Source organism: Anolis carolinensis, chromosome 3 (genome assembly GCF_035594765.1).
Source record: "Anolis carolinensis isolate JA03-04 chromosome 3, rAnoCar3.1.pri, whole genome shotgun sequence".
Taxonomy (NCBI): Eukaryota; Metazoa; Chordata; class Lepidosauria; order Squamata; family Dactyloidae; genus Anolis; species Anolis carolinensis.
The window spans coordinates 43,871,140-43,889,732 of NC_085843.1; the positions used below are offsets into that span (position 1 = coordinate 43,871,140).

The window sequence follows — 18,593 nt, forward strand, 5'->3', positions numbered from 1 at the left end:
GGAGAGCAAAGTTATAGGATTTCCTCCTACCATAGTGAGCAGACTGGAACTAGGAATGCAAATGTAGCTAAGTATAGGGAGAGGGAATTTTCAGCATAGCAAAATGATTTACATCTCAAATTTTGTTTGCTGTGTTTGAATTCCTTTGATACCTTTGCCTGCCCCTTAAGAAATTTGGGTGCTCAAGAATAAGTTCATTATTCATTTGGTAGGGCAGAACTAATTGCCCCACTTCTCCTCCATGGCCACTCTCCTACATAGGAGCTTACTTTTAGGTCCTCTGTAGATTAGACCGACTGCAATAGATGCAATTAGTTCAATGTATTTAATTCTGAGTGATTTCAATTGGTCTAATTGATGTAGGACTGACATTACACAATTTAGGTAGCATGTTTAGGTGAGAATGGTCAAGGTCCATAACTCCTAGAATCTGAATAGCATCAGCTACACTTTCTATTTTCCCAGTGCAGGAAATTTCCCCCATAGCTAGCAGTAATAGCTGGCAGCTTCCTGTCTTTAAAGAACCAGTCAATTCCAGCATTTCATTTCAGCCTGAAAAAAACAACTATCCAAGATGCTGAGCCTGATATGTCCACAACTTTGGATTGTTCCTTTAAAGTTCCTATTAAAATTCCCTACTGACATGGGAATCACTAGAAGTTCTGGTTTCTATCATGAAAGTTGCAAAGCAGGAGGCCCAGACTCTTCACACACCTGAATGCATTTTACAATATTGTTTTTGACATCTGGGATTAATTATGCATCAAGATGATGCAAAATCAAAGTAGCTTTGTGACACCTGAGAAGTCAACACATATATTAAGAGCAAACATAACTGTCATTTCTACTGCAACAGACTAACACAGTGGTTCTCAATCTGTGGGTCCCCAGATGTCTTGGCCTTCAACTCCCAGAAATCCTAACAGCTGGTAAATTGGCTGGGATTTCTGGGAGTTGTAGGCCAAAACACCTGGGGACCCATAGGTTGAGAACCACTGATCTAGGCCTTGCTGCACGCTGAAATCACCAATGTCTGAAATCACCAAATACTATAGATATGCCAAAATAGGCTCTAGCAATTTTGGAGACTTCTTAGACAAAAGAGAACTCCAGTGTAATCCACTGCCCTTGAATTCCACAGGAGGCTACAACTGGTCAAAAATGAAAAAAATTATCAGTCAATTCTTCAACAATTATATACAGGCAACAATGCTAATAGGTGTTCAATAATAATCTCATACATTCTTGAAACAAAAAAAGTTTTATTGCAGTGAAAATAAGCAGATATTATACATATTACGAAAAAAATATTTCCTTTATACACATAGAAATAGTAATTTTGGTCTGACTGGAACCTGTTCAAGGCTAGCATTCAGGCAATCAGAAACTATTGTTGAGAAAAATGCATAGGACACAATATGGGGATTTGAGCTATACTACAAAATATCTCCCACACTATTTGATACATTACTTTAAATCCATCTCTGTTTGCAGGTTTTAAATCTGCTATCATGATTAAGGTCAATCTCTACAACTATTGGTATATCTGAAGCTGTGTCTGCACTGCAAATTATACCAGCTTACATGTTATGCAGCTTTAGTTTGTACTGCTATCAGAACATTTAGTAGGTTCTGTTTTTCTGTGAATTATCTCTTTTCCTTTCTCTTTTTGCTAGATTGTACTAGGATAACTGAGATGCGCTTTGAGATACAAGGGCTAGAATGCATATGTATGTGTGTGAGAGACATAGGGGACCCTATGGGAGGGAGAACAATAAATAAATTACAAGAATTATAAACATACCAGCTACATAACAATAGCATGTTGTAGACATTGTGGACAAGCAATATTGAGGAGCGAATTAAATGAAAGAGTACTTTCATTTTCACCCTACTATGAGAACCTTTACTGTTGTGTTTTGCTGAGCCAAATACTGATGTGGTACTTTGGGGGGGGGACTCTTTAAATTGGAGTGATTTTAAAGATAAGATTGCTCAGTGCCTGAAGTCCAGTTGTGCAGGGGAAAGGCACTTCTAATTCACCCCAATTGAAGATTTGTGTGCTGTAAAGCAACAGTGCAGACCAGTCCTAAATGGCAGATTTTTGGTAGAGTACAAAGGCAAGCAAGAAACATGAAGATATGAGTAATTTCTCATGCACCATTATTACCATTAATACATTTCAGAACCATATCTTAGGACAGAGTTCCCCAAGTGATGTCCAGATGTGCTGAATTAAAGCACCTGCCATTCCTGGTATCAAAACCATTGGTGGTGTGGGCAAAGGTTGATAAGTGCTGTAATCCAACTTATTTTAAGTGGTACTAGTTGGGGAATGCTGTCCTAGGACGTACCTCTAGCTGCAAATTCCTAAAGGACATTGGAGTAGTCTTCCTTCCATTTGTTGCTCAATAAGTTTTGAGGAATTCCTCAATTGTTCAAATGCATTGTAATGGCTTTGGGAAGCCCAGACTTGCAAACATCATAATTTTAAGGCTGTGGGATGGAGTAACAGAACAATAATCACAAAACAGAAGCTATTTCAAGTGTGGGGAGGGAACCACCCACATTGGTTTGAGTAAAAGCTTTGAATGTGCCTTGATTCCTGAACAAGGAGCATATCTACAGTACTATTTTTTTTAAAGAGTAACTGTGCTGGATTTGAGCCACTTTTATCTTTAGCAGAATTACTTTTCCTTACCCTTCCATGCCACATGGCATCATATTGTAATGCCAGCTACTTTACAGAAGTGATTTACCAAACAAAAAGTCTATGTGAGTTCACGTAAGTACATGCTTCACCTATTATATCCGCTGGGTTCTCTATTTGTTGCATATAATAAAACTACATGGTTCTCTGTCACAAGTCCATAATATATATATTTTTTTCTATCCAGAAAAATTAGTATGTACTTTGCTGAGAAAAGTAATAAGTTTTTGCATTCGTTTCAAAACCATTTCACTCAAGAAGGACAGAACATACACAAAGCTTGAGGGGAAACCTTCATAGCAGTCCTAAAGAATTAAGAAGTTGAATAATATCTGGCTATGACATATACTAAACTATTCTGAAAAGAGCCAGTAACTGGGGGAAAATAGAAATATACAATACATACACTAAGTTAATATCTAATTTTTAACTCTCATGTCTTTAATTCAACATCCAACAAGTTAAACTCTTGTTAGTTTAGAGAGAAAAGCTTTTAATTAATTCCAGGATATTCTGCTGTCCTTGCCTCCAGGCATCTGTGATATATGTACAAAACTAATAGCCTGTCATTCTGCTATTTTTTCTGGTGGAGAGGATAATGTCCTAAATGGTTTGATCCAATTTCTCGAACTTAGGTATAAAATGAAAGGCAACAGTAGGAAAGCTACAAAAGTGTAAGGATCATAGCAATAAGAAATTCCCTTTCTACAGTGGAATTCTATACACATGCAGTCAGAAGGAAGTACGGTTAATTCCAACCTTAACATGTTCCTTGGAAAATATTTTATTTTGGAAAATTTATCTTATTTTATTTTATTGGCAAGAGAAGTTAAGTCTACGTTACGCACAAGACAACTAAATAACTTAACATCTGGGTTTATTTTTACTTACTAATGGACCAAATCATTTCCTCAAAGATTGCTTGCACAGAAAACAAGTATCTAAACTTGTCACATGCAATCCAGCATTGATATCCCTACCAACAGCAAAAAGGCCATCCAAAGTAGGGATCATCGGATATCAATCCATATTTTTAAATTTTATTTATATATAAAAAAGAAGAATGAAAACTCTCTCCACAGGAAAAGAACAAAATAACTGTGGAACATTCCGTTTTTATTTAATTGTTTTAAAAAATTGTCCTTTGTGACAAGTATGTGAAACTGACTTTAATGATCTTTGGAGCTCCTGGTTGTCTTTCACAATGTTCAATTGCATTCATAAAGTTCAATGTTACATAGCTTTCCATAGTTATCCATTCAGAGGAAAGGAGAATCCATTCACGAGCAATTAAGATCCACACACTGCACAGAAAATACTCTAACTTTGCAGCAAGATCAGCATATCCTCCTTGTAGTAATACTGTCCATCATGGTCTCCTGCAATCTTTCTACTGGATCCAGTTTTTAAAGCACCTTCCTAAAGATAAATAAAGACACCAGGGATTAATTGATTGTCAACAGATGAAACTCAGACAGAAATAGATTCTTCTAGAGCCCTTATTGCCCATATTATTTTTAAAAGCAAGCATAGTCACAATTTCTAAGTGCTAAAAACTAAACCTCAGTTGAAGCTATCCTCTCCTGACTAATCTCAGGGATTGGCTACATTGATGGAAAAATCAGGATTCATGTCCAATCCAGTAGTTGCTATTTTTGGCAATCTCCGGTAAGTATTCTGTGTTTTCTGGCTTTAACCCATGTTATGGAACTTTAAGGCATTCTGTAAAAACTGGATTTGGTCTGTTTCAGTCTGATGCACTGTCCACCACCACCACCATCATCCTTTTCCTGTACTGATCAGTGTGTGGGAAGGGGATGGCTCATCCCCATGTCACCACTTCTACTTCCCAAAGATCATGGAGTTTGCTGCAAGTGTCTGGCTGTTGTAGACATGTCTGTTGATGTCATAATAGGGCATCTGTGCAACTAACAAGAAGGAGGGAGTCAATGTTATGGTTGAGCCTCATGGCTCTACTACTGGGAGACGTGGGCGTAAGACTCCTCAAGAGTCAGATACTCTCGAGGAGCGAGAAAGGAAGCGGCTGCGAGATATCTTTGCAGAACCATCTGACGAGGATTCTTTTGAGGGGTTTACTGAGAGAATGGAGGAAGAGATGGTTAGTTCGGAAGAGGATGACATGGAATGGACTTTGCGTCCCTGTGGATTTTACTCTCTGCAACTAACACCATTTGAGCAAAACTATACCATATGGGAGAAAGAATTATTGGCGATCAAGGTGGCGTTTGAGGTGTGGCGGCACTGGCTAGAGGGGGCGCAGCACCAAATCGTGGTCAGGTCTGATCACAAGAATCTGGAACATTTGCAAACGGCCAAGAAGTTAAACCAACGTCAAATCCGATGGGCTTTGTTTTTCTCCAGGTTTAATTTCAAAGTTCAATTCGTGGAAGGGAAGGCAAACTTGCGGGCCGATGCATTGTCCCGCAAGCCTGAGTTTAAGACTAATGAGCAGGTAGTGTGCCAGACCATTTTGCCTACTGCCTCTTTATGTGTTGTGGAAAATGAGATCGGGTTACATGATCAAATCATAGAGGCTCAGAAAGAAGATGTTTGGACTCAAGAGCAACTCATGCTGTTGTCAGCAGGGAATCGTACAATACTGCCTCATTTGCAAGATCAGAATGGAGTATTGGTACGCAGGGGACAGGTCTATGTACCGGTGGGGGCACTCAGGTTGGAGGTTATTAGAGCCCACCATGACGAACCCATGGCTGGGCATTTTGGCAGATTTAAGACCGTGCAGCTCATCACCAGGAACTACTGGTGGCCAAAGATGCGGCAAGACATTCTTCGCTTTTGTGATAGCTGCGCTGTTTGCCAGCAGAGTAAGACGCCTGTTGGGTGCCCTAGAGGGTTGTTGTCGTCTTTGCCTGTTCCCGAGAGACCATGGCAAATTATTTCCATGGATTTCATTTCAAGTCTGGGGGTTACACATGTATTTGGGTGGTGGTGGATTTATTTTCTAAACTGGCTCATTTTATTCCTTGTTCGACCATTCCGGCGGCCCCTACATTGGCTTTATTGTTTACCAAACACATTTATCGTTTGCACGGAGCTCCTGAGGTGATTATTTCTGATAGGGCTCCACAATTTGTGTCACGCTTTTGGAGACACTTCCATGAGTGTTTAGGTACTAAATTGAACGTCTCCTCAGCGTTTCATTCACAAACGGATGGTCAATCGGAAAGGGTTAATGGGTTGTTGGAGCAATATTTACGTTGTTTTTGTTTAGATCAACCCACTGCTTGGGTAAAATGGCTACCGGTGGCTGAGTTCGCCTACAACAACGCTGTGCAAACGTCTAGTCAGCATACTCCATTTGAACTGACTTATGGTTTTCACCCGCGGGGAGGTGTGGCGCCGTCAACCAATGTGGTTTCCTCTGACCCGGTGTACCGTTCCTCTGAAATGGCTGCGTTGCATGATGTTACCCGTCGTTTACTATTGGAAGCCAAGGCAACGCAAAAGACTCAGGCCGACCGTCATAGGCAGGCAGGGGAAGAGTTGGAAGAAGGGGATTTAGTGTGGTTATCTTCTAAGTACATTAAACAGGCTGGGGGAAAGTTTGCGCCACGGTATTTGGGACCCTTTCCTATTGTTAAAAAGATTTCTTCCGTAGCATTTCGTTTGCGTTTACCTTCTACTTTTAAAATCCATCCAGTTTTCCATCGTTCTCTGTTAAAGTTAGATACCTCCAGTCGTCGTGGTGCTGTAGCTGAGGACATCACTGCCGTCTCTCCGCCTTCGGAGGAGGAGGCCTTTGTGAGAGGGGATAGTGTTATGGTTGAGCCTCATGGCTCTACTACTGGGAGACGTGGGCGTAAGACTCCTCGAGAGTCAGATACTCTCGAGGAGCGAGAAAGGAAGCGGCTGCGAGATATCTTTGCAGAACCATCTGACGAGGATTCTTTTGAGGGGTTTACTGAGAGAATGGAGGAAGAGATGGTTAGTTCGGAAGAGGATGACATGGAATGGACTCGTGTAAGGGAGGATTTGGGTGCCACTGGCAATGATAGTATGGAAGGCGATTGGGGACCTTCAGGATTAGACCCGTGGACAAGCTGGAGGGATGGGACGGGATCCACAGCTGGGGATGCTGTGGGGCGTAGTCAAAGGTGTTCCAGTTCTGATGAGGAAAGTGATGAGGAAACGCCCGGGCTAAGGAGAACAGCTGATAGCGATGAGGACTTGTAACTGGCATAAAATGGGGTTTGGGAGCAATAGCAAATTGCGTTGGGCAAGGTAATCTGGACGAACGCTTGGGATCTGTGTGGGAAGTTTTCCTGAAGACAGGTGTGTTTTGTTTGCTGACTACGTAAGTTATCCTGGACATTGGGCTCAGACGGCGGGAGGAATTGCGTGGGGTTTTGTTGTGCAACCTCTGCTTAATCTTAATAGCTTTGACCTTCCGTCGTCTTCTTGACGGACGCCATCTGCTTGCTCTGGACTTACAGACTGACTGACTATGGCCTCGGATTCTCCTACCTGTGTCTATCGTTGGAACTGGTGAACTACAAACGTCTGCATCTGCCTTACGACCTTCGGAACGGATTGGGACTTCGCTGACTGCTTCTGCCCTCGTCTGCTGTGTTTGTATTGGGAAATTGCCTGCTGTGTGGAGGAGTAACCTCTAAGTTACTCAAACATAGCTCTTGGCAGCAGAGAAGCATCTGCTGCCAATTAGTTGCATTCCTTTGAACTTTTTGTTCACCAGCTTCTGTTTGTTTATTCCCAGGCTGAAGCAAGCTGTTTTGATTTAACTCGGATTAAACTCCGGTTTAATCCGGTTTATCTTTTGAACGTTTTTCTTGTCTCTTTTTACTTTTAAGGCCAGTGTTTGCCTAGCCCTTGTCTTTTACGGGCATTTTTGGTTCTGTAACTCCAAAAAACTTTGTTATCTTTTATCTTGTGGCGTTCTGTCTTTGACAGTCAATCTACCCCCCCCCCTTGCTAGTTGCACAAGTGCCTTGTTATGGCATCAGCAGACACAATAGGTGCGAAATAGACATTCCTAAGTGAGTGCCACTGCTGGCAAGGAGTGGCAGCAGATGGGCCAGCATGAGAACAGCCTGGACTGTTGAGAACAGGAGTTCTCAAACCTTTTAAGCAAAAGGCCAGTTCACGGTCCCTCAAATTGTGGGATGGGATGGGACCAGACTGGACTATAGTTTGAAAAAAAAGAACAAATTTCTATGCACAGTGCACATATTTCATTTGTGGTGCAAAAAACCATGAAAGAACAATACAATATTTAAAATGAAGAACATTTTTAACCAACATAAACTTGCCAGTATTACAATGAGAAGTGTGAGCCTGCGTTTGGCTGATGAGATAGTCAAGTTAATTAGGATTGTTGTTGTCGTGTGCCTTCAAGTCGATTCAGATTTAGGGCAACCCTATGTCTAAAGGTTAGGTTGTGGCCATGCAAATTAACAGCCCACAGACCTTAGTTTGGGGACCGCTGGTCTAGACACTGGTCTCCGATTCAGCAAGTAGGTGCTGAGTCCAGGGAGGTTCCAATGCTGATATTTGCTGTAGAAATCTGCCTGATGTAAAAGCAATCTCAATCATGCTACTATTCAGCAGGGCTACTCAGTTGTTGAAGAAAGAGTTCCCATCTTTAATATAATTTCTAACTCAGCCTAAATGCTACGATAGCCAGGGGTTTTTTCATAGCATTGAAGACTAACAAATTTACTACTGACATTTCCATTCATGGACATTAACATCCAATTCATTATATGCTTACATAATCATGCCTTATGCATAATAAATGTTAAATCTTTTAAGTCCTACAAGAGACCATGTTTTTTAAACATATTAAACAGCATGGCTTCAGGGCTATGAAGCCCTAACATTAAAAAATATCTTCAGGGGCTGATTACTAGTAAAATGGAGGCATGTGAATCATCCCAACTCCTTGTCACACTGCGGCTCACTGCATCATAACCCACCCTCTGGATTCAGATAACTCAGACAGAGAGGAGGGAGTTGGCTGTCGGGAATCTACAGCTCCTGATATTTATTGTCTCACTGAGTCTGAAGAGTCAGCGGTTGAGGCAGAGGGTATCCTTGCTCCCTAGCAGGAGGCTGAAGGTGACGAAGTTCTATTGTCATCATTTATGAAGTGATGAAGAAATAAGGAGAGATTTTGTCTCTCCCAGCAGTCATTAAGTAAATGAAACTGATCTAATTAGGCTCTTGATATCTTGAACCAGCTTGCTATAAATCTCTCAGCCACTCTGGCATATTTGTTGCTTTCAACTGTCTTTCTTGGCAACTAGCAAAACTCTTCAAAGTTCGTGTTCTTCCTGACCTTAGATTGGCTAAGATTTACAGTTGTTTTACTTGTTGGCTTTGTTTATCTGGATTACTGACTTGCTGAACAACTTCTAGACTGGCTAGTCTGTTGCTTCTCCTTTTATCCTGCTGGATCCCCTGTGGTTGACCTAGACTGAATTAATTACACAATAGCTCTCTTATTCTAACCACCTAGGACAGAGTTTCTCAAATTGTGTTCCTCCAGATGTTTTGGACTTTAGTTCCCACAATTCCTAACATTTGGCAAGCTAGCTGGGATTTCTGGGAGCTGAAGTCCAAAACACCAGGAGGAACACAGTTTGAGAACTTAGGACATTTACTGACTGCATGGTGGGAGGGGGTTACAGGACATCCTTCAACTCTGCACCTTGGTGTTGATGTTTGGATTTTAATATAGATTTGGAGAAGGGGGCATTTGTGATCAGAGCAATTGTCCAATGATCATAAATGTGAATACCAAGGTTGTACATCTTATCTATAACATCATAATTGACTAAGAGGTTGCCACCCACTGAACTGAAATACAGAAAAAGAACAGCTATGCAGATCCGTATTTAAATATAAGAATGATGCTTGTATAATTTTCGATTTTAAAACTGTCCTTCACCCTTCTGAATACTATGGCAGCAAATTAAAACCATAAATCTTACAAAACATTTCATCAGAACAAAGAAAAGCACTAAGAACAAAAAAGCAGCCAATTAAAACTGCTTGCCAAAATAAAAAGGTTTTGAGAACAATTGCAGCATTGGTGCCAGATGCATTTGTCTGAGGGTTTGGGCCTCCTTACTTGGAGTTCCACAACTGAGAAGGGTGTGATGTTTTGTTGTAACATAATGTACCTAGGATAATTGGGAAAAGGCAGGCTGATACAAGGAAAGGGTGCATGCAGATATTTTATCTTTATAATGTTTAGGGATTGAGCATCAAACACCTTCAACTAAGTTCAGAAGTAAATAGGCAGCCAGTGCAGCTCTTTCAGAACTGATGGGAATATAATCCCACCTGGCTACATTGATCATAATTCTGTCTATTACATTCTGCATTTGGTTAAACATTTATATCATCTTGAAGTGCAGCTCCATATATAAATCCCTCCAGTAATGTAGTGGGACCATGCTATTCCTCTCCAGGAAAAGTGGTGATTGTCCAATGAGCCAAAGCTGGTAGAAAATGACTTTGTCTTATTTGCTCCTTGAGAGGAATCTGAATCTCAAGCAACAATGTTAGATTAAGAGGTACATTGTTGTGTCCCTGCTCTTTCATACTGAGTGCAATCCCATCTGGCACAGGCTGCACATCTGGTTCTTGAACACAAGAACCAACTACCTAATAGGCTTTCCTTTTGATGGGATCCAGCCTCAATTTATTGGCTCTAATTCAATTAACTGTACACCTGCTCTTTCAGGCTGCCCACCCCATTATTGAACACAAGAACCACCTAATAGTTTGCTTCAAGTAAGACTGCAATGAGACTGCAACCCTTTTACAAAGGAGTAGGAATCTTACACACACACACACAAGTTACCAGAAGTGGCAATCCAGCCATATCTGATGAGTGATACAATTCTTCCCCCTATTTTAATGTTAACAAGATTGTTTAGCAACCACAATAACAGACATGGTGTTTTATAAATGACTATGCATTCTTCATGTATTACCTTGTTGGATTTGTAGAGTTCAAGAAGGACTAACTTGTAGGATTTGGGTTTCTGACAGCTTTCAAACTCCTATTTTAAAGGAAAAACTATTGAATATTCGCTAGTCTTAAACAGAGAAACTGAAATGCCTCAGTTGTTTTCTAAGAATTCTTTGTTTTTAACTTTGAGATTCTTAATAACATTTAATAACATTTCTACAGTAGAGTCTCGCTTATCCAACCTTTACTTATCCGACTTTCTGTCTTATCCGATGCTCTTATCCAGTGCCACCGCGCGCCCCCTTTCCCCTTCAGAAGCCATGTTTTTAATTTCTTTCTTTCTTCCCCATTTTGGCCAGTACATTGTGCATACTTCTAAGGAGAAGCCAGAGCATAATGGTTCTGCCTGTCCTCCCCCACACGCAGTAATGGTTCAGTTCGAGTTGGAAGGAGGGGCTGTGGCTACGCTGGGGTTTATAGGAAATATGGGAAGAGAAAAAAAGAATGAAAAAGTTGTCTTGAAGATTTGAATAAGTGTACTATCTACCTTTTAATTAGAATTCCTTGTTTGTTGCTTTTTTTCCATCAGTGGTGAGTGAGTTCTCTTCTTGTGTCTCGAAAACCAAACAGAAGAAGAAATCACTCATCACTTATCTCTGCCAGGATAGAGATATGGACTTCAACTCCCAGAAGCCTCCGTATTATCCAACAGTTTCATTTATTCGACGTTCTGCTGGCCCGTTTATGTTGGATAAGCGAGACTCTACTGTACCACCTTTTGAATATGTAACTATTTTCCTTTATGTTCAGGTAAGGTAAGAATAGTTTGAACTCATAACTGTATAATTGTCCATAATCAGCTAATACTAAAGGTTCATAGTAAGTGTCAAAATTATACCATGTCTTTTGTTGAATGGCTTCCCAAACAGGGAGGTTTTATGTCAGTATCAAAAAAATATCCAGGCTCAGCTCAGTTTTATTATTTTTAAAATAATGTTAAGAAAATCTGGATAAAATTTATGACACATAATGTAGAGGAATACTGTGTTGGGAATTAAGGTGAGAGGGAATACTGATGTGTCATTGTCAACGCATAACTATATATTTAATAATATGTCCTGTGTACTATAATTAACATTGCCAAAGAATCAATCTATAGCCATGCTGAAATTAAAGTCACAGTATACACTGCAAGTCTTGTAAGAAATGAAAATAATGAAGAAAAATAAATAAATTCTACTGTAATAATGAAGAAAGTATATGATGCTTAATTTCTACTCATACCTATTACTTTTTTCATAGTATTGTATCCCCATCATGTAGAATCAACCTTGTACTTACTCTTATACTGTAGTGTACTTGCCTACTACAATATGATAATTTAGCTGAGCACTGGAGATCTACAGAAATTTAATACAGAATGCTATTCACACTAATTTTTAATAAAATCAAATGAACTCCAGATGTGCTCTTTAAAAGGGAAGACAGTGAAGATAGAACTCACATCTGATGCTGTCTTACAAACTCTGCAAACTGCCGATCTTTTGCATAAAGTTCTATAATTCGTATCCTGTCCTGAATCTCCTTCAGAACAAAAGAAAAAACATAATTACAGAATAATTTTTAAATCTAAATGAAATGCAAAAACACATATTAAAGATGCACTATGCTTATTATAATTCATTATGCTTATTATGATATAGAATATCCAAATTCTAAATGTATTCTTTTCAGCACTTTTAAGTGTGCTTTATTATAACTAAAATCTAGGAAAGGACTGAAGGGAAATCAAATCAAGTAGATAGATGTACACACCTCTTTAGTTAGCTCACTGTGTTCATAAATATGTCTAATCTCATCACTGCTGTACTCAGTAGATGTTTCATTGCTTGTTGAGCTGTATGAAGTAAGCTGGGGATATCTCCGATAGTAATGGCTATGTCCAGTGGCATCACTTTCATACATTGGGTTGTATTTTACTGCATTTTCAATTGATGAGAGGCTGTCTCCTTGGCTAACAAAGAACATGTCAAATATTGTCTATCTTCCTTCATAAAATATTTTCCAAAACCGAATTGACAGTATAATTTCTCTATAAACATGTTCAAATATTGAGGCCCACTTGAAAATACTGCAGGCTTTTCACATTAGCTAGGGTTAGAGATGCAGGACCCCACAAAAGTGAAAAACCCATGAATAAAAAAACCCACTTTTATTATTTAGGAATCTCAAGGTCCTCCAGTGTGACTCTATAGTGAACTTCCAGCAGTTTATCATAAAGTCACACTGGAGGATCCAGAAGTTCATAGAACAAATATATTATTTTTTAAAAAAATTATTTTAGGACATACACATACATAACATTTACAATTCCCACCACCACCATGAGGATTATTTTCTTTTAGATATTAATCCTGTTTGAGACAATCCTTCTAGATTTACATACTGTATAATATTTGTATCCTATTTCTTATGGCCTGATCTCTAGACTTATTCATAATATAATTCTTGACCCGGTTCCATTTTTCTTCAACTTTTTGCATTCTATTTTCATTACCTTTTGAATCATTTAATTTTACATCCATAATTTCGAATTCCATTTGGTCCACCATATACTCATATCATTTATTTACTCTCCACTTTGATTTATCTTTCCATCCCAATACTATCACTGCTTGTGTGCACTCAATTATTGCTTCCTTTATTTCCCTGTAATTTCCCATTCCCTCTCTTTATACTAAGACTGCCATTTTTGCTATAACCCAATCAGTTCCTAACATTTGGTACAATGGCAGATTATACAAAATGTGTCAAACCTAGAACAAATATCTATATATATAAAAGAGTGATGGCATCACGGCAATTCACAAAACAACAAAAGTACAGGCCCCCCAACCTCAAAATTTGACAACACAACCCATCATCCATGCCTCAAGGTTGATACAACAAAAAGAAAAGAAAAATAAAGTCCTAATTAGAGGGAGAGCAATAATTTTTTTATCCAATTGCTGCCAGTTTAGAGGGCTAATCTCTGCCCACTTGGTTGCCTAGCAACCAAGGGACAGCCAGGTTTCAGTTAGGGGACAGGCAGATTTAGGCCTCACTTAGACTTCTTCCACAGATTATCTAATTTGCACTGGATTATATGGCAGTGTAGACTCAAGGCCCTTCCACACAGCTATATAACCCATTTATAATCTTATATTATCTGCTTTGCACTGGATTATCTTGACTCCACACTACCATATAATCCACTTCAGTGTGCATTTTATACAGCTGTGAAGAAGGGGCCTCATATAATCCAGTTCTAAGCAGATAATTTAAGATTATCAATATACAGTAGAGTCTCACTTATCCAACGTAAACAGGCCGGCAGGATAAGTGAATATGTTGGATAATAATAAGGGATTCAGGAAAAGCCAATTAAACATCAAATTAGGTAATCGTTATACAAATTAAGCACCAAAACATCATATTATACAACAAATTTGACAGAAAAAGTAGTTCCATGCGCAGTAATGCTATGTAGTATTTACAGTAGAGTCTCACTTATCCAGCACTCGCTTATCCAACGTTCTGGATTATCCAACGCATTTTTGTAGTCAATGCTTTCAATATATCGTGATATTTTGGTGCTAAATTCATAAATACAGTAATTACTATATAGCATTACTGTGTACTGAACTACTTTTCTGACAAATTTGTTGTCTAACATGATGTTTTGGTGCTTAATTTGTAAAATCATAACTTAATTTGATGTTTAATAGGGTTATCCTTAATTCCTCATTATCCAACATATTCGCTTATCCAACGTTCTGCCGGCCCGTTTATGTTGGATAAGTGAGACTCTACTGTACTGTATTTACAAATTTACCACTAAAATATCACAATGAATTTAAAAAACTGACTACAAAAACATTGATTATGAAAAGGCAGACTGCGTTGGATAATCCAGAACATTGTATAAGCGAATGTTGGATAAGTGAGATTCTTCTTTAATATGAAATAATTACTGGGATAGAATAATGCAGAACAATATAATCTCTAAAACCAGGACAGTAAATAAACAGGGGAATTCCACACAAGAAACAATCGGGGCCAGCTAACACCTCCCAACAAAGTATTCCCATCATCAAAGTCTGGCAAATCCTGTTTTCTCAGGGCCACAGACAGTAGAAGCACATAAAATATCGCAAACAACACCACTCTGAAAACAAGGGAATTCCAGACAGGAAACAATCAGGGCCAGCTAACACCTCCCAACAAAGTATTTCCATCATCAAAGTCTGGAAAATCCTCTGTTTTCTCAGGGCCACAGACAGTAGAAGCACATAAAATATCGCAAACAACACCACTCTGAAAACAAGGGAATTCCAGACAGGAAACAATCAGGGCCAGCTAACACCTCCCAACAAAAAATTCACTCAGGGAGGAAACAGCCAGGCTTTAAAGCTGCAAGACCATTACATCCTAATCATTTTTCCTAATTGCAGCATTCATACTTGCCTCCAACAAACAAAAAAAACCAATCAGAAATATTGTATATTCACAACCTTTAGGAAATAATATCCCCTGATGGCGCAGCGTGTTAAAGCGCTGAGCTGCTGAACTTCTGGACCGAAAGGCCACAGGTTTGAATTGGGGGAGCGGAGAGAGCCCCCACTGTTAGCCCCAGCTTCTGCCAACCCAGAAGTTCGAAAACATGCAAATGTGAGTGCATCAATAGGTACTGCTCCGGCGGGAAGGTAACGCCACTCCATGTAGTCATCCCACATGACCTTGGAGGAGTCTACGGACAACGCCGGCTCTTCGGCTTAGAAATGGAGATGAGCACCAACCTCCAGAGTCAGACACGACTGGACTTAATGTCTGGGGAAAACCTTTACCCTTGACCTTAACTACCACCAATTCCTCAATACTTTATTTCCCATACCACCATACTTCGCCCCAGCAACGCGTGGCCGGGCACAGCTAGTATTATACAAATCTGTGAATAATCAAATTCGTAAAACAGGGTTGTTGTATGTTTTCCAGGCTGTATGGCCATGTTCTAGAAGTATTCTCTTCTGACATTTCGCCCACATCTATGGCAGGCATCCTCAGAGGTTGTGAGGTATGGAGAAACTCAGCAAGGAAGGTTTATATATATCTGTGGGAAGTCCTGGGTGAGGATGCCTGCCATATCTGGGCTTCCCACAGATATATATATATATATATATATATATATATATATATATATATATAAAACTTTCCTTGCTGAGTTTCTCCATACCTTACAACCTCTGAGGATGCCTGCCATAGATGTGGGCAAAACGTCAGAGGAGAATACTTCTAGAACATGGCCACACAGCCCAGAAAACATATAACAACCCTGTGATCCCGGCCATGAAAGCCTTCGACAACAAATTCGTAAAAGTTAAAACCACTAATGTAGAAGACCAATTGTACTATCAATTAAGAAGGCCCACTAGATTTATACATGAGTATAAACAGTAAATTACTTCTGATTGATACTTACGCCAAGGAGTCTTCAATTTCACTCTTTGAGTACTGATCTCGAAGGGTTCTTGCTAGGAAGAAAATGACTGCAGATGCTACAAGAAGGAAGCCAGCCACTGAAGCAATTGCAATACCCACAACAAGTGGCTCTGAGACATACTCTTCACAGTGCTCTCCTCTGTACCACCAATTTTCACCTACACGGCATCTATTCTCCATGAACACCATTAGAGAATTGATAAAAAAACCAATGTTATTATATTGTGAACCTCTTATAATAAAGGGCATAGGAACGGCTAGTATTCACCACTACAGATTAACTAAGCAAAGTACCAGACATTGTTCTACTGGTTATATCTGAATTGTTTGAAAAGAGGAAAGAGACGTTATCAGGCAGGCTTGAGTTACAATATATTTCCTACTGATGGATGTCATGAAATTTTATTTTTAGCATGTAGTTTTATGTAAAATTGATAAAGTAATGTCATTAGAAGGCAAACCAAATACTATTGCAAGACAAATAAATTGGATATAATTTATATTTTAATCTCAACATACATGTCAAAACTAGAGTAAAATTGATCAACCAAACCATGTGATTTTTCTGGTTTTGTAAATTAGTTGAACAAATGTTTACTCACCTACATATTGCCCCTTGCCCTGGAATTATGTCACATTTGCCATCATTTTGACAAAAGTCTGGTTGCAGATCACAAATGCTATTACATGGCAATCCTTCAATGCTTAGATATCCAGGATAACAAACACATTCAGCTTCTCCACTCCACTGGTTCACCAGGCATTCAGAGAACTCATTGCATGCTTGGAATTTGCAAGGATCAGCTTGTTCTCCTGAGAATGCCAAAAGACAGGCAATGCAAATAGGACAGTACCTTTATTAGACATGTTGAAAAATGTTCAACTTATATTTTAATTATCATAAATATAACAAAGGATTTTTAATGAAACAACTACAATATTAAAACCAATATATAAAACATTTTTGCTATTATAAAATCTGATTGGAAAGAATGATACTATTGCTACTCAAGTCAAATGTATACACCCTCTGGGTCTATGCTGAATGGCACCTGTATAGGAAATTTTCATTTGTACTTATTGAACAGCATGTTTTGAAATTTGGAAAGCACTGTCTATTCACAAAGAGCAATGATGTTCTTATGGAAGAAATTTAAGAGATTGGTGAACTGAAGCCCTTACTACATCTCAATAGCCTCTGCCCTGGCCTCAGAGGGAGAAAAGAAGAAGCAGTATCTGCTAGACCTAATACTCTCCCACATTGACATTTCCTTTTGAGTGTGTGTCATGTCTTCTTTAGATTGTAAACCTAGTTAGGGACCTGTCAAATTTAGAATTTGCAAATTGCCCTGAGAGCCTTTGTGACTGAAGAGAAAGGTATAGATACTTCAGATAAAACAAATAAATAAATGAACAAATAAAATGTGGATCAGAAAGCCTCAAAGCCAAATTTAACTTCATTTATGATCTCACAGATTTCTTATAGGGATTACTGAGATGGTATGTGTGAAGCCCTTTGAACATTCAAGAAGCACTATCATGATCACTCCTCATATCCCATTTGTACCTAATTCCCACTGAGGTAGTAACCCTGTGCTGGGCTTTTTCCCTTCAATCTGAAGCCGAGAGCTCACAGAATTAAATGTTAAAGCCCAGCATATGCTAGAAATGAGACTAATGTGGAAGTTGCCTCTTTAATATCACATTTTCTATATGGAGGGAGTTTTTTGTTTGCTTGTTTTTAAGAGCATTCAGTTACTTAAGACTAGTCTGAAATATGTAGTACAGCCCAGACAAGAGTTTGCCATTTCATTCAGAACAAGTCCTCAGTGTCTTGAAGCAAGCAGGAATGAATCATACCTGATTCTACATCAAGAGAGTACTTATCAATAGCCAGGTTCATGGTCTGGTAGGCAGTGTTGCAAAAATCTTCCAGAATCAGGTACACAGCATTTGTCACATTGCGAGGAACAGGTCTTGCAAACTTCATTCGGCTATTGACTACAATACTACCATTTCTGAAGTTCAGGATTTCTAGATTCTGGAAGCCTGTTAGATTGGACTGTAGATAAGGAACAAGCTACAATACAGGAATGAATGAATGAATTAATAGAATGAAATATGCATCCTTTTCTACACACATAGTCTAAGGCTGTAATTTGGTGCATCTTTACCTGGGAGTAAACCCTATTTAACACCTGGGAGGCAAAATGGAAAGGTCTCATTTCCAGAACAAAGGAGAAAGATAAATATAAGGAATTAAATAAGATTATCCTCATGATTGAACAACTATAAGAAGTATAGTAGGATTACTAAACTGTTCTGGGGGGGGGGGGGAAGAAAGAAGGGAAACAGTGTAAAATG

The 18,593-nt window shown here is 39.1% G+C and overlaps 1 protein-coding gene across 3 annotated transcripts in view; it reads right to left on the minus strand.

Annotated features, from left to right (window-relative positions):
- Positions 1-1,242: 1,242 nt before the first annotated feature.
- The window catches only part of impg2 (interphotoreceptor matrix proteoglycan 2), an 83,649-nt gene continuing 66,298 nt past the window's right edge, over positions 1,243-18,593 (minus strand). For 2 of the 3 annotated variants that reach the window (XM_062974813.1, XM_062974814.1), the window contains 7 exons: positions 18,090-18,309; positions 16,832-17,042; positions 16,210-16,398; positions 12,507-12,705; positions 12,196-12,275; positions 10,714-10,782; positions 1,243-4,129 (listed from right to left, as the gene is read on the minus strand). In XM_062974813.1, the coding sequence (XP_062830883.1) occupies positions 10,743-10,782; positions 12,196-12,275; positions 12,507-12,705; positions 16,210-16,398; positions 16,832-17,042; positions 18,090-18,309 (939 nt within the window). In that variant the 3' untranslated portion in view covers positions 1,243-4,129; positions 10,714-10,742. The remainder of the gene's footprint in view (positions 4,130-10,713; positions 10,783-12,195; positions 12,276-12,506; positions 12,706-16,209; positions 16,399-16,831; positions 17,043-18,089; positions 18,310-18,593) is intronic. The other variant, XM_016992576.2, reaches the window with a different exon arrangement.